This window comes from Anolis carolinensis, chromosome 5, assembly GCF_035594765.1.
Source record: "Anolis carolinensis isolate JA03-04 chromosome 5, rAnoCar3.1.pri, whole genome shotgun sequence".
In the NCBI taxonomy this organism is placed as follows: domain Eukaryota; kingdom Metazoa; phylum Chordata; class Lepidosauria; order Squamata; family Dactyloidae; genus Anolis; species Anolis carolinensis.
Genome location: NC_085845.1, coordinates 65,584,296 through 65,600,689, shown reverse-complemented (window position 1 = coordinate 65,600,689; position 16,394 = coordinate 65,584,296). Strand labels below are relative to the sequence as shown.

At 37.5% G+C, this 16,394-nt stretch overlaps 1 protein-coding gene across 25 annotated transcripts in view; it reads right to left on the bottom strand.

Annotated features, from left to right (window-relative positions):
* tenm3 (teneurin transmembrane protein 3) overlaps positions 1-16,394 on the bottom strand; it is a 1,793,546-nt gene that overhangs the window by 69,979 nt on the left and 1,707,173 nt on the right. For all 25 annotated transcript variants that reach the window (XM_062982692.1, XM_062982693.1, XM_062982691.1 and 22 more), the window contains 3 exons: positions 16,087-16,348; positions 4,595-4,862; positions 1,853-1,996 (listed from right to left, as the gene is read on the bottom strand). In XM_062982692.1, the coding sequence (XP_062838762.1) occupies positions 1,853-1,996; positions 4,595-4,862; positions 16,087-16,348 (674 nt within the window). The remainder of the gene's footprint in view (positions 1-1,852; positions 1,997-4,594; positions 4,863-16,086; positions 16,349-16,394) is intronic.

The window sequence follows — 16,394 nt, the reverse complement described above, 5'->3', positions numbered from 1 at the left end:
AGCTGATTCACCAGTTCAACAACACCATCTAACGAGAGAAAAACGCACACATGCACACATATCATAAGCTGTTTAGTGCCAGTCCTAATTATAGGTCAAAATGGTAGTTCTCAACGACATGCTATGTATTTTTACAACACCCATGACATGTCCTACATTCACATGACAAAATTTCTCTAAGTGGTAACTAAACTCATGATTGCTAGAATACGTGATTGTGTGAATCAGCTTTTAGTCAGGTTCAGCTACCCTTAGCCTTCTGCACATTTCTGCAACTGACAGCTGTCTTTCTTTTCTGTAATTCAGCACAGAGAGGATGCCATCTCTTAGTGAGAGGATAACATTTGCTGTCTTTGCCTGCCTTAAATTATAAGGCAATCTCTTCTACCTGCCCTAACTTCCATTACATAATATTCAATGAGCATGAGGATCATTCATTTTCTTTGCTAAACTAATTTCAAGTACGTTTTTCCTATGTGTCACAGCCTCCTGCAGTTAAATAGCCGCCATATTTCATTCTAAAAACTGGCAGCATTCCAATGATAGCAGAGTTATTACTTCCATGTAACTTGCAATGTTTTATTGAATTTTGTTTGAAGGTGGTAGAAAATACACATATTATCATTATTATATTGTAATTGCGGCTGGGACCATGCTGCTAAGGAAGTTCTCAATATATTTCAGCAACTTTAAAAATTATGAAGCTCCCAAGCTCTCAAACAAACTGTTTATTTAAAATCCTCATAGTTCAGATATGTTTATTTGGACACTTATCCCACAGATGTCAAAGAAACATGCCCATTAAACCCTATATAAAATCACAGTTCAGCAAAATTACTGGAAAGTTTTGCATTAAGAGCTTACAATTAGTGTAGACCAACTGAAACAATAAAAGACAGTAAGTCAACACTTAACTGAAATTCAATAAGCTTACTCTAATTAGAACTAGCAATTTAATTTAGGCCAGACTCTCCCCACAATGACTGGAATCAATTTCTGTTTTATCTTGAGGTGATGATGATGAAATATTATTTTGCTCATTCCATTTTAGCTCGATATGTGTTCACTTCCTCTCCCATGAAAAACTACAGTCTTCAACATTCACTGGCGTTGGGCACACAGGGCCTCTGTGAAAGTGAAAAACTGTGAATTGCTGTAGTTAGGAATTTCTAGGTTTTCCAGCACAACTCTAAGGTCAACTTTTGCTGGAAGTTGACCACAGACTCACACTGAAGGACACAGAGATTCCCAGAAAGGTATTCACTCTCAAAATTTCTAGGTCCTTCCACATACCTTGAAGAAGTTGACTACAGAATCAAACTGGAGGACATAGAGATTCTTAGAGAGAACATTTTTAATCAACTCCGTTAGTAATCATACCTGCAGAAATCAAAATCACAAATGTGGACGGATGATGGTACATGTTTTCGGTTGAGCATTTAAAAAACTATATGTATTGTGGATACATGCTCCCTTTACCTAAACAATGTTTGGATACATTTTGGACAGGGCAACATAGTTACATTTATACAATCTTACAATTACAAACAGCCCTTTGAAGGCAAACAAGGCTGATGTGGCCCTCAGTGAAAATGAATTTGACACTCCTGGCTTAGAATTATGCTTCCAGCTTTATCTTTAATTAACAGTGAACTTCTTGGAAATTCATGAATGTGAACACTATATCTGTGTGTGCATAAGATGATAAATTAACCAAGTTAACTAAAAATATAATAGTCAATAATATTTTAATAAAACATCAATATTGAGGTTAGTGTCATATACACAATCACTCGGGATGTACTTTTTTGTGATATTCATTGGATTGGATTGTAAGATTCATAAAACCTACCATTTTGAACATCTAATACATGATGCTTATCCAATGTCCAGCCACCCATATTAGAGGCATCCAGTTCATATCCTTGCAAAATGGCTGTCCGTTTTTCCCACAATGTTAGATCCAAACAAGATTCATATTCATAGCCTACTGAAACTGCAATTAAAAATAAAATAAAATAATTGTTATTTTTAATCTTACACAGCTTAAACATTTCATATTCAGAATTAACATGTCAATATATCAGCTTTATTACTATGAACTACAAGGGGCAATTAAGAATCAGATTTAACCATAACTTTTGGTTAGTGCACATTACAAAATCTTAAAGAGCTATGTTTTTAGAAAGATAATTTATAGCCAGGATTCCTGAATGAAATTTCACTGAATCCCACTTCGATCAGAACTGGAAGTCCCTCCAATTTTAACATGTAACCATGTTAGCCATAGTCACATAAGTAAATACTAATCAAGAAATGAAAGCTACTCTTACAAACAACAACAACGTTAATAATTTATAATGCCATTTTCTCCAATAAGATTATTAATCGTATTTGGAATATTCACCAAATTGCCTTTAGTTAATATGGTTTTAAAATGAAAAGTAACAAGGAATCTTGCAACACCTTGAAGACTAACAAATTTGTTATGTCACAAGCTATTGAGGATTGTACATGGTTTATTGTATCATGTGCTCTTCTGTTTCATGAATCCAAACCTTGTAAACAAGGTGAAAAATATGACAAGACTATTGTTTATACTGGTGCAGCTTAACATTACTATGCTTCTGGAAAGAAAGAGTTCCAAAACTAAACAATTTCAAGCATAACTTTATAGTTGATGATAATAAAAAATATGTCATTTCCAGCATTTTTACTCTATGAACAGAAGTTTCTGATCATAGAAAGACAGCTGTGTTGACAGAAAGACCTGTGTCCCTGGTAATGAATAGCAAGTCCCCCAGAGGGAATAGAGGAATAAGCAACACATTATCAACAGTTCTGTTGATTAAAACTTCAGTGCCACTTTTGGCATTTGCATGGAAACTAGAGCATTGTTAATGAGTGAGTTGTTTTTCAACCAATGACGAACCTAAACTGCCTGTTAGGAAAATCAATGAGAATGGCTTTGGACCCCACTACACTGTGAATTTCTGGGTGCTATGCCTCCTGCCACCGGGGAGTGATCCCAGCTTGAAGATACTGTGAGCTGAACTAATGTCTTGTCCCCAATGCTCCATATAAAAACATGCCCCAGTGGGATGAGTAAACCTACCCACCCAAAACCTGGATCCAGATCAATGTCCTCTAATAAAGTTGTAATAACATGGATATAAAGCATTCAGCATCGTTGACAAAAAGGCAAGCGTTGCAATGAAATCCAGTGGAACAAGAGCCAATTTGCCTTCAGATAAAACTCCTTCTCAACTTTCTAATACAAAGGCAATCTTAAGCATAACTTGGTAAATCTTGTTTTATATAAGGGAAAGGATGGTGAGGAAACAAGTAAAAATGGACTATGCTAGTGTTGCCCTGCTCCTTTCTCTATAACCAGATGGATGTGTTGTGGAGGCCACTCTGCACTCCACCAGGCCAAGGCTTCCCAAATCAATCCAGCTTCCTGATAGGTCTTTTTGAATGAGAAGTTCTTGTGAAGTAGGGTTGTACTTTTGGGGTAAACCTTGATCCATTTCATGTCCCGGCTTTCAGTGGGGCCCCCGATCCATTTTTGGGGAATCTCCCGAAATTGGGAGGGCAGATATCTATTTTTGGTCTGGGGTGCTGAAAAATCTGTTTTCTATCAACCCATTAAGGGGAGGGCTTCTTTAAGGAGGCTTCTTCTTACCTGCTGTTTCTATCTACTCTAGAGGAAATGTTCGGCAGCAGGCACTGGCAGGAGCTTTCTGGGCCTGCACGCCACACATGCACTCTCCTTTTCAAGGAGAGTGTGTGTGTGGTGTACAGGCCCAGAGCGCGCACACATGCCAGTGCCTTCAGTCGAGCACCTCCTCTTACTCTAGAGGCACTGGCAGGCATGTGCGCTTTCTGGGCCTACACGCCACACACATTTTCCAAGGCAAGGAGGCTGCATTACTCATAAAAAGCAGGCGAGGAGCTGGGATCGGCTCCCACTTGCTTTTGTGATGAGCAGATTTTCGTACTGGGGGGGCTCCCGTTACATGCTCCTGAAGTAATGAAAGAAACAAAGGAAATGAGAGAAACGAATTTCACTCACAACTTTACTGTGCAACAATACAGAGGAGGGAGTTGTCAGAGACTACATAGTCCATGGCAAATTTTGCTTATTTTCCCCTCTAGCGGTTAATTAGGAACCCTGACTGAAGGTTCAGTCAACTAATTGAACTGAATGATTACAGCTCAAAATTATATATATGATATAAAGATACTTCCATAAAATAATTAAAAGGTCTTGTGCTGTCAAAAAACATCAGATGCTGAAATAATATAAAGCAAACTTAAAATATCTTTTAAAAAAAAGAACCACAGGCAATTTAAGGGTTTTCCTGAAAAAAAACCAACACAATGAAAATAAGTTTTCAAATCTCAATGCTTCAGATCTGACAACCCACACAAACGTTTACAGTCAGTTATTTGCAGATGTTAGTCAGGTGAAATAATTACAAATGAAATAGAATTCCTTTGTAATATTTCCTTTCCAAAATGTTCTCCTTATATTTCCTAGCTAATACAAGCAAGCAAACAAGGAAGACAATCCAACAAGAAATACACCTACCAACAGCTTCAGATAAACCGTAGACCTTTTGATTATATGCATCGGTTTTATCCCATATGAATGTATAAGCCAAATTTGGAGATGCAGGGAACCATTTTTGGAAAAGTCTTCCCACCACGGCTACCATGAGATGAACCTTCATTAGATTAAATGGTATCACTGATTGCGTCATGGTGATCTTAAGAACAGATTTGTACCCTGCAGCTCTCGAGCTCAAATATGACAGTTTCAAATCAGTTCCTGGAATTGTGGTTTCTTCATGTAGTACCTAAAGTATGAGGGGAAATGGACAGAAGAGCAAACATTTGCCATTGATATATTGTAATTGTGTTTAGAAAATGAACTAAATACATTTTCTCCAAGAATATAAAGTTATTAAAGCAAAACTTACATTACATGGGCCTTTACTAGCAAATCTTTTGAAGTATGACCTACATTTTTGAGGCAGAATGTATGTTTTTAAAAATATAATCAATCCCTGCAGCGATGCTGGAAAATAATGGTGGTTCCCCACAACTCACTACAGAATACTGGGATCTCAGTTCTTCTGTAGGCAACAACCTAGTACATATATAACAATTTTAGCTTCCTAAACTATTGATTAAGAACCCAGGAATATATATTAGATATGTGCATCTACCTCTCTTTCCTATCTAGGCATGTCTACAAGTTCAATACAGTGCTTCTGGTCTGTTTAAATTGGAATTCATCAGCTAGAATCTTAAACTAAAGCGTGAACCTGGTTATAGAATCTGGTTAGTAAATCAAGCAGGATGGAAATGAGAGGTGTGCAATTTGGCCAAAAGGCATCCTGTTTCAGGGTCCATTGTTGGCTGACCCCTCATTCTGTTTACCGGGAAGTTACTCGAAAGGGGAGCGATGTTGCCGTTTTCATTCGGCAAAGATTTGGCCCATTGGCTACAATGGGAAATTTTAAAGGCTCAATCCTCAGTCATTTTAAGGTGTATCTGCATGAAACCTACCTCAGTTTTAGATCTCATTTACCACTGAAGGCCTGCCAAGTTTCAAAACAATTCACCAATTTACTGATTTTTTAAGAGTTGTTTTAAGTTTTAACCATAACATTTTGAAAAATAAGACAAACGGCACAAGAGGATTTTGGGAATTGTAGTTGCCAGTTGTGTCCATTCTCAGCCAATCAGAACATGGACACAACCAGGTTTTTATTAGCTGAGAAACACACAGAGAAGAAAACTTCAACTCCCATCATGCTCCAAGAGGAGACTTTTCAATGCCCGCCCTATGTAAGTGCTGCTGGGAAAGCGAGGAGGAGGAGCCTAGGAAACTTTCAAAAAAGAACACTGCTGCTGGGAAGGGAGAAAAGACAAAGGACGCGGAAGATCCCTGTCTCAGGTATATTGCAGATTTAACTCCTTCCTATCTAGGAACCGGATAAAATCCTGCTCACTCTATCTGTTTTGATAGGCTTTTCGGCTCCATCCTCTCCATTCTGTTTTTGGAGATTATATGGATTGGCCCATCGAATATTAATCATTTTTGCTCAAACTGATTTGGGCCCAAGCCTAATGGAAATGTTCAAGGCATCATATGAAAAAAGGGAGGAGAAAGAGAACACTATGGAAGTATATTGTTCATTCCTGACCTCTTAGGTAAAGTTAAAGGTTTCTCCCTGACATTAAGTCTAGTGGTGTCCGACTCTGAGAGCTGGTGCTCATCTCCATTTCTAAGCCAAAGAGCCAGCGTTGTCCATAGACACCTCCAAGATCATGTGACCAGAATGACTGCATGAAGCGCTACTACCTTCCTGCTGGAGCAGTGCTTATTTATCTACTCACATTTGCATGCCTTCAAACTGCTCATCCCGCTCCCTATTTTGAACCGCTGGGGCTCCTCCTAACCTTCTGTAATGGTGTATTACATCAGCAATATGTAATATGCAACTCAAGAGTCTTTAAGATTATGCTTATATTTCAAATATTTTGAACTGTTTCACATGTAATATTGCTGATGTAATAAACCTGACCTCTTAAACCATGGTTTATTACGTCAGCAATATTACATGTGAAACAGTTCAAAATATCTGAAATAAATGTGTAATCTTAAAGAATCTTGAGGAAAGATACCTCTACTAATTATAAAACACAGCAATAACTATGCACTCACTAATTTATTTAAATTAGCTCAAAGCAAAACTAAAAAAAAAACAAACCCTAGAACTCAGTTGGGAAGCAAACTTTGTGGAAAATATTTTGTACGCTATATTTAGCAGGAAAATCGCAAAGCATTAATTAGCTCTGTGTAGTGCATGCACCCTGAAAAGCTGTGGTCCACATTAGAATAACAATTCTAGAATATAAGGACAAACAGGCAGGCAACTAGAAATCTGAAACCCCTAGGCCTCATCTTAAAGAGACAGAAAACCAGTTCATTATGATGGAAAAATAGTAAATGATGCTCATTATCTGCTTTTTCCTTTTTTTTGGTTTTCCACCCTGATAGTTAAAATAGAAAGAAAGCAATCTAAAATATATTGTCCATCACAATTTAAAACTGAAAGTAGGTGTCGGAAGCTTTAAATTAATAGCAGAAGATCTAAAAACTGAAAAACCATTATAAACAGTTATATCTGTTATATTTCTTCTCCATAAATCATTTGGTATCTCCAATATTTTCCCTTTATTAAATTAATAGGTTTTCACATTTATGTCATGTGCTAAAACCTGGAGAACCATAGCACTACTGTTACTGTTTTTATCATTTGCCATTTCTTTACAATTGTAATTTTTGCAAGTAATCAGAGATGAAAGAAACTATTGTTACATAACTATTTAATGTATATACAGTCAATTCCAGAATTGTATGAAATATAATTCTGCCTTCTGGATGTTCCTACTTTGGGGAAGTTGTTTTTCAGAATTTCTTAAATTCTGATATTGCTGGACAACAGCCCTAATCACCTGTATCCAGCATAGCTAGATCTTATATTAGAACCCTATGGTATCTTTGAGACAAAAAGTTTTCGTAGAGGAAATCTCTTGAAGCAGCTTAATCTGCTGCGCTCCAGATGTATAGTGTTACATCTCCTATCATATGTAGTCAATCTGACCAGTCAGCTGGTAGCCAAATCTAGGTTGGTTTAACCTCACATATTGCCCATCAATTCAAAAAGCTTCCTTGAGATTATTATTAGTTGAATAAGTACCCGTCAAAAAACATCTATACTGTTTAATCTTGTTCCTATCTAAGGTGTTCTATACAGAGTGGTTAAAAATAGTTTGCTGGGTTTTTTTTAAAAAGGCAATGCACACTTTCTTCAGTCTTATGAATAGGGAAGGGTTAATAACCCTGTGGTGATTGTTTTGCTGTCTGTTCAGAAGATTTAGTTTTCTGCAAACCGTCAAGGTAGAAGGGATTTTTTTAAAAAAAAAAACCAAAGAAATACATAGCAAATGAATGATCATTATCACTTTCTGTTCCTGCGATGAATGGATTTTGAAAAATTTGGCTTGTTGTGGAAACAAGTATTGGTGATAGAACTTGTTTCCAGCTTTTCCCCATAGCTCTTCTAGGAGCAACTTTCTCTCCTTAGGGTTAGATTTCTATCATTTCCTGTTGTCTTACCCCCATTCCTAACTGTGAGTTGCTTGTAAGCTGGATGTTTGTAACTCAAGGACTGCCTGTATATAAAGAACTAACAAATCAAAATAGGAAACTTTTATAATAATTTACTACAACTAAGAAAAAACATTTCCCTTAGAAATGTTTAAATATGCTTCCAAGAGTTAACATATCTCTGTAATAACTTTTCATTGAGAACTTTTAGCCACAATATCTGACTTAGGCCTTGTTTATGGGCTTCTTTTTGGCACCATAACCTACCACACATTTTCCCCTGGTGAGAATGTATTTCTTTTAAGTGATGGCCCATATTTCTAATACTTTGCACTGTTTTTGGCCACATGGCTGTGGATTCTCCACTTCCCCCCACTCCCATCATGCATGCTTATAAGAGTATTTTCTGTTAAGCGATAGTGTGCAAATGCTAATATACTGATATGCAGGTATACATGCACAAAACTTATCTTTAAAACAATTTAAAATTTAATCCAGGAAAGATCCACTTCCTGTAGGAAAGTTCACCTCCCACCAACTAGTTCTGTCTGCCACTAGCTTTTCCCCCAATGACATAGTGAATGATGCTGCCTGGAGGGATAGCCACATATCTAAAAGTCTAGATTTTCTGTAAACCTTCAGGGTAAAAGGGAAGTTTTTTTAAAAAAATTGTTTAAATGCCAAATAAATGAAGGGTCATGTATGCAATGTGTCAGGATCAGAGTCCCTATGAGTAAAGTATGATTTTTTTTCAGTCGACATAGACCTTTGTTAATAGGACTCTTCCCCAAGTCTCCATGTTGGAAGGATGCATGCCTTCATTCATAATCACATTGCATATTAGTGCCTTTTTCTAACAATACCAAATTCCAGAACTTTTGATATTGGTTTTTTAAAGAAGAGGATATATATCCCTGTTATTTCATGTTTCTTGCTAATATAAGAGATACTGTTATGTTTCTAATACAGAATTATGAAGACCGTTCTCTACAAACATGTTTAACAGTACAAACTCTGGGTTCACTGAAACTGACTTAATTTCTCTAATTTCATTCTGATGTTTTAGCCAGAACAGGGAAGTGATGAGTTATAAGTAACGAAATTATCTGTAAGTAGTTAGTTTTCAGGTAATGAAGGTAAATGTGTTACATTTTGGAAGTAATGGATGTTCCTTTATTGGCATAACAGAAAATATTAGTTTCAAAAGTTTCTTTCAAAAAACATTTTAGATGTATTTTGAAAGGAATGATAAAGCCTTTATGGCATCCACTTATCCATTGGCAAATGATGCCCGAGTATTCCTTGCCTAAGAAAACCTATGAAATTCATTGGTCACCAGACATGGGCTCAGTTACTGTTTCATCCGTTTCATCCGTGTTTCCGTACAGTTTTGTTCATTTGGAATGCACGAAACGGTGCACCCTCCTCCAGTTCAGAAATACCAGTGAAACAAATGAAATGTGTCATCTGATTTTTGGGCTTGCCAGGGCTGTAGGCGCCCGACACTGAAGTGGAGCGGCGAACGCCTTGCTTGGTATTTGGCGCTTCACTTTAGGGTCTGGCTCGCTTGTGCGTTTTAGGCCTGCTCACCAGATGCATTCTCCTTGGAAAAAGACTGCCCTGAAGTGGAGTGCGGAAATAGCGCATCTTACTCAGCGCTCCACTTCAGACCGAACGCCAAGCGCATCTTCAGCGTCTGAAGACAGTCTTTTTCCAAGGAGAGTGGCGAGCAGGCCCAAAACATGTACGTGCACCAGACTCTGAAGATGCGCTATGTCTACACACACCAATGGAGTTACAGTAAGGTTTTTTTCCCCTTTGCTTTACCCAGTTAAGGGGGGGGGGGGGGGAGAAGAGAGAAGCGTCTGTGCCTCCCAAGGCCTGCAGCCCTGGCAGGCACAAAAATATTCATTTTGTTTTGGTCCTTTTCCAAAACACCATTTGTATAGGCACCCATTTTCGGAAGAGGCGCATGAAAATGAAAATGGGGCGATATGAATCAACATACAGAAATGGATAGCAATTCCAAAGTCAACAGAAGGCACAGATACAAGGTGTCTTTAGTAAATGGGTTATCCAGAATCACTGGTTTTGTAAGAAATTTAGGGTAGAGGAGGGAGAATGATTCCATTAAGAGATCTGCTTCCAGTTTTCTCACGAGTCAGGCTTTTTCTATATCCCTGGACTGGAGTAGCAATGTTTGCTTTAACTGAAATGAGTCATGATTTTTTGGTAATGTTCCATAGAGCCAGGCTACACCTGCACCTGTGATATTTCCTGATACATTGGGAGTTTGGCCAGTTTCAGTCTTTTGCCTTTAAAGTTAAAACTTTTGAACACCTTTCGTCAATTGGTGATATATCCTGAGAGGATGATTGGGAATACTTGGAATAAAAATGTTAGCTTTGGCACTTCCTTCATTTTTACAGCTGCAGTTGTGTCTGAGTCATGAAAGATCCAATTCTGACCAATTTTTTCAGGCCTTGTTTTATTTTTATTTTTTTTTAAAACAAAGCCAGCTTCAGTTATTTAACCTACGTTTTTCATGTATCTGGGTTTCTAGAAATATATATATATATATATATATATATATATATATATATATTCAGGTGCTTGGTTGTTTTTTGAATCCCTTCTGAAAATTATAGTTCTATGGACTGTTTATCTCACCTGTTTGCATTCCATTTCTCAAATCCTTGGGATGCTTAATTTATCCTAACCTTGCTTTCTTGCACACTGTTTAAATTCTGACAACTTCTGTTACCTCAGGATGAGAAGGAAGGCAGTCTCATTTGTAAGCAAGCAAGTTAAGATTGTATTTTTTTTTCCTGGGACGCAATTTTACATTGCTAGAATTATATCTAAAATGGATAGCCCTTTTTATCTACTAATTCAACCTTCTGAAGCTCTAAAATATACAAAAGACAAAAACCAAAAAGTTAAACTTAATTTTGCCATTTTATATAAAGCACAGCTATTTACTATGTCATAGTAATGGAACTTGAACATCCATGGATTTTGGTATCCAGAGGGGGTCCTGGAACCAAACTCAACAGATACCAAAGGCCCACTATGTGTTCTGTAAGAATGCCAATGCAGAACATTAAGGGTAAGCTGTTTCTGGAGTCCATGTTTCAGACAAATTATTTAATGCCATGGAAGTAAATTTTAAATAAAGTTTTCAAATCTTCATTGTCTATGAATTCACTGTTAATTCTTCCATATCCATCATATATTTTACAACTGACTTAGAAAAGACTATTCTTGATTATCAAAGGCAGGGATGGCAAGGTGTGGTAGGATTTCTGCAACCCAGGGGTTCCCAAACTAAGTTCCATTGGCCAGATGCGGCCCTCCATGGTAATTTACCCTGCCCCACCCTAAACTTTAGACTTAGGGTTACCTTAAGCTTTAGACTTAGGGTCGCCTGAAACAACCTGAAGGCACGCAACAATAACAATCCTAATTAACTTGACTATCTCACCAGCCAAAAGCAGGTCCACACTTCCCATTAAAATATTGGTAAGTTTATGTTGGTTAAAATTGTTCTTAATTTTGAATATTTTATTGTTCTTTCATTTTTTTGCACTACAAAACAGATATGTTCAGTGTGCATAGGCATTTGTTCATGTTTTTCTTCAAAGTGCAGTCTGGCCAGCCAACAGTCTGAGGGACTGTGAACCGGCCCTCTGCTTAAAACGTTTGAGTCTCCCTGCTGCAACCCAATCTGTTAGTACTGTATTCTCTCTTTCTTCCAGGAGTCTGCAGGCCCTCAGATACCAGAAGACTGCAGGCCCTGGGAGCACAGTACAATAAAGTAAAGGCTCTGGGAGCCTCGTATTTTGGGTGATTCTCTCTTGTACAGAGGTCAGCTATAGCATTCAAGTGAGTCCTCTTGTAAAGTCTTTTTGGGAAATGCAGGGAAAGAGAAGGAAACTTTCAATATCATTGCTTCTGTTTATGGTTCTCATGATCCAACACAATATACCTATAGAGCAGTGGTTCTCAACCTCTGGGTCACCAGGTGTTTTGGCCTACAACTCCCAGAAATACCAGCCAGTTTACTAAGCTGTTAGGATTGTTGGGAGTTGAAGGCCAAAACATCTGGGGACCCACAGGTTGAGAACCACTGCTAATGATTTATGTCCTTCTGAAGTATTATTGCTGTTTTTCTCCAACCTAAATTCACCTAGACGAATTGAAAGCTAGAACAAGAGCTGATGTCCAATGCAATTTTCTGAATAAGCACCCCAAATAAACACAGGAACAGGCCTAAAAACCAAGAAACCAAGAATATTTTTGGTTGGGCTGTATTATCAATGTATGTCTTGTTTGATTATGTCTTTGAAATTTACACTCTGAATTTTGATAGTGATCTGAGATTGTACAGCTTTCCCAATGAATCTAGTGAGGTATGAGGGAGTTTAATCTAGTATGTTGTATATTGGAGATTAAAACACATTTTTGGGTTATATTCTGATTTAGATGTGTAACCTACTATCAAAGATAGGGCCTATGCCTATGTAGGAAATAAGGGGGAAATATCCCCATACAAACAGAATATCTAAAATTCAAAATGAGTGGCTGTGATAATAACACCTTTGCTTTCTGATGGTTTAATATATATTAAATTTGTTTAATTAAAAGATTGTTCATTAAAAATCACCTTTAGGTTATAATATATTATAAAGTGTATATGCAACATCAAGGAATTTAATGTTTAGACTTGGGTCCAATCTCCAAGGTCTTTATATATGCAAATATGGGTACTCCAAAATCTGGAAGACACTGCAACCCAAAACACTTTTGGTCCCAGACATTTCAGATAAGGGATACTCAGGCTGTATTTAGATTTTTCTCCAAAAGGTTTGCTTGATGTACTAGAATACTTACATGTCAAAATCTTCTCATATCAGTGCAGCTGAAGTAGTGTCGAAGTATAACAATGATCTTTTCTTTTAAAGAAGTATTTTCTTTCAAAGCCTTTGATTATGTGCTTTGTAAATTATTAATTTTAATTGTTTATACTTATGACTGTAAGACAATTAATCAGCTATCACCAAAAACTAAAGTTGTGTTGCCAAGGGTTGTATTTTGAAACTAACTTTTGATCTCATCTGCAGTATTCAAAGGCAGAAGAACAACAGTGACAGATAATTAGTCGGTATTTTTCTTTAGGCTTTTAGTCTACATTAATTAATGATTATGTTTCATCCTCTTCCACCAAACCATCTTAATGGAGTGAGGACATTATTAGGCTAAAACACAATTTTTGATAAATGTTTTGCAACTCTGAAATAACAGCCCTATGTAAATCATTTTAGGAACTCTTTCACACTGTGCAATTGTAACAATATAGGTCTGCTTTAGTTGCTGTGGCTGTATCCTATAAAATCCTGGAGTTTCCTGTCTGGTGAGACTATAGATCTCTCTAGTTGAGAATTCTAAATACTCCTCCCTAGATCCAGGAATCTACAGAATGAAACCATGACAGTTCAAGAGAAAACACAGAGCTATAACCATGTAGTGTGAAAACTACATGCTGTAGAAATAGGGTTGGGCTCGAATCCGGTTTCATCTGTTTCATTTCATTACCATTTTGTCCATTAGGATTGCACGGAATGGTACAACCCCACGGGAACAAAAGAAACAGTGAAATGAAAGGCAGAGGGGAACAGTAGCTGTTTGGTTGGCTGATTTTCGTTGCTTGGCTGTAGGCCCTGACTTGCAGGGCCTTCAGCCAAGCGCCAGGTGCTCGATGCTCATAGGCCCTGCCTGCCAGGCCTACGAGCATCGAGTACTCAATGTCTTGTAGGCCCGGCTTGCAGGGCCTACAGTTGAACACTCAGTTGTAGGCCCTGGAAGTCAGGCCCATGAGACATCGAATACTCGATGACTTGTAGGTTTAGTTCACAAGGCCTACAATTGAGCACCAGTTAGCAGGGCCTACTAGCATCAAGCGCTCGGCACTCGCTTGTAGGCCCTGTGAACTGGGCCTACAAGCCTTCGAGTGCTCAATGGCTCATGGGCCCGGCTTGCAGGGCCTGGAGTTTTGCCACACAAGGCCTGAAATATTTTTTTGGACCTTGGATGGAAAAGCCCATTTGTATAGGTGCCCATTTCTATAAGAGGTGGACAGAAACGGAAATGGGGCCATACAAATGAAACAAACAGAAACGGTAAATGTAGAAATACTGTATATTTCAATATGCTGGCAAATACCCTGCATTCCTAGATCCCTAATATCACCAATTTCTAATTAATTTTCCGTAGATTTTTTCTCTTAAAATAAATAAGGTTCAAGTCTGCATATTCAGCTGTTTAACGAACACTAAAGATCAATATGAAAGAATAACATATTAATCACCATATTGCTTTTATGCATATACATGTATACTAGAGGGACAGAGTGCATTTGTGAGAAGTTTTCTACTAGTTACTTTTCGTCATATTCACCCATGTATGTGGAAGTGTGTGGTAGGGCAGGGGAAGAGAGCAGCAAGAAATAATACGTGCAGTTTGGAAAAAAAGGAATCTGTACAATGAGGAAATGCTTTCTAGATGCTTAATTCCTTGATCACATAATATGCATTTTTGACAACATGTCAAATACACCAATTAAATTAAAGCACTGCAATATATCTAAAGTGCTGTCTAGTCCTGCCAGCATGAAAAGGAAAAGGGTGGCATCTGATATTTTTCATGTCTTTGAGGTTACTGCAAAAACAACCTTCCCATTGTGAACATGGCTAGCCTTCAAGGTGGAGGGGGGGATATAACTTCCAGTCATTTAGGCACAAAACTGGATGAGCTATATGGTGCAATTGTGCCCAAACCCCATAAAAGCCATAAAGGGCTTTTATAAAGTTAAAAAACAATTGGATGGGGTACCTCAGAAAGCATGGCGGAAGGGTCTGAGCAATAGGTGTGCTCTCTAAACCTCTAGAAATTTAAAACACTTGGTCTAAATCTTCCAAAATATTGAGAACTGGGAGGATTTTGGAACATGTCCTAAGTCTTCTACCTTTCTTTTCCTCTGATCTTGGAAAGGTGAGGAATTATAGATCTTGTGGGATAAGTCAAAGAGAGCCTGTTTTCCAAGACTGGAGCCCTGTCTCTGTTCCCAGAGGACTTTTAAAATCTACAGTAGTAACAGTACATATTCATTTCTTCATTATATTATTTTAAATCTCGATACTGACAATTTCACAGCATTTGTTCGCTGCTTGGAAAAAAGCATATGCTAAGAAGTGTCAATGAATATTTAAAACTGACAAAGCAGCAAAACAGCCCTTAAATATAGCACAATTTATGACTCTTGTGCCCTTCAACCCAATGCCACTCTTCATTCAGCTTCCTCAGATAGTATTTGCAGATTTGGTACATGTTTTTCCTTCCTACCATTTCACAAGAGAGAGTTCAACTAGACATGCCTCCCAAGTCAATTCTTTCATATAATTACAGATCTATACATTACAGAGATAGAATTAAAGATATTCTGAAAAAAGGACATCCTTATTTAACAATCCTTCTAAAGTTTGGAGGATACTGTCTATATGTGCATGCAAAGTCTTTTTTTTTTTTTTGGTAATCCATAATAATTGACACGATTGACACCAGTGTGACATAAAATAAGAAAGGGCAGAGGAGTAACAATGCAGAAACAATTGTAGGATATCATACACTTGACTCTGTAGTGAGGTCAATTATGTTCCAGATGGTTAGAATAAAACTTAGAAAAATGAAGAATTTATCAGGCAATGAAAACATAACTGACATCTAAAAAAAACAACAAAGCACCTTTAAGATAAAACATTACAAAAAGATCTACTACAACTAACAGTTTTTTCTCTATATATAAAATGAGTTACAGTTTTTCAAAAGATGTGAAATTGTACCTGTGTCTCAGGAATAATAGGACTGTCCTCAGGAGAAATCCTAAACAAGGTAGATAAAGGTGATGATACAATGACAGGACTTGGTCTCACAAATCCACTCAAATCGCAGCTGGGAATGTCATTCTCCTCCTTCTTCATGACTAGAGTATCCATAACATAGAAGACATTCCAAGGAATCCACACTGTGTGGTATTGAGTGAGAAATGGCGATCGTTCAAACACCAGGGTCAGAGATGCACCACCATTTGCCACCAAGTCAAACCTAATGAAATCAAATGATCACTGCATAAGACACATTAAATTTGCAT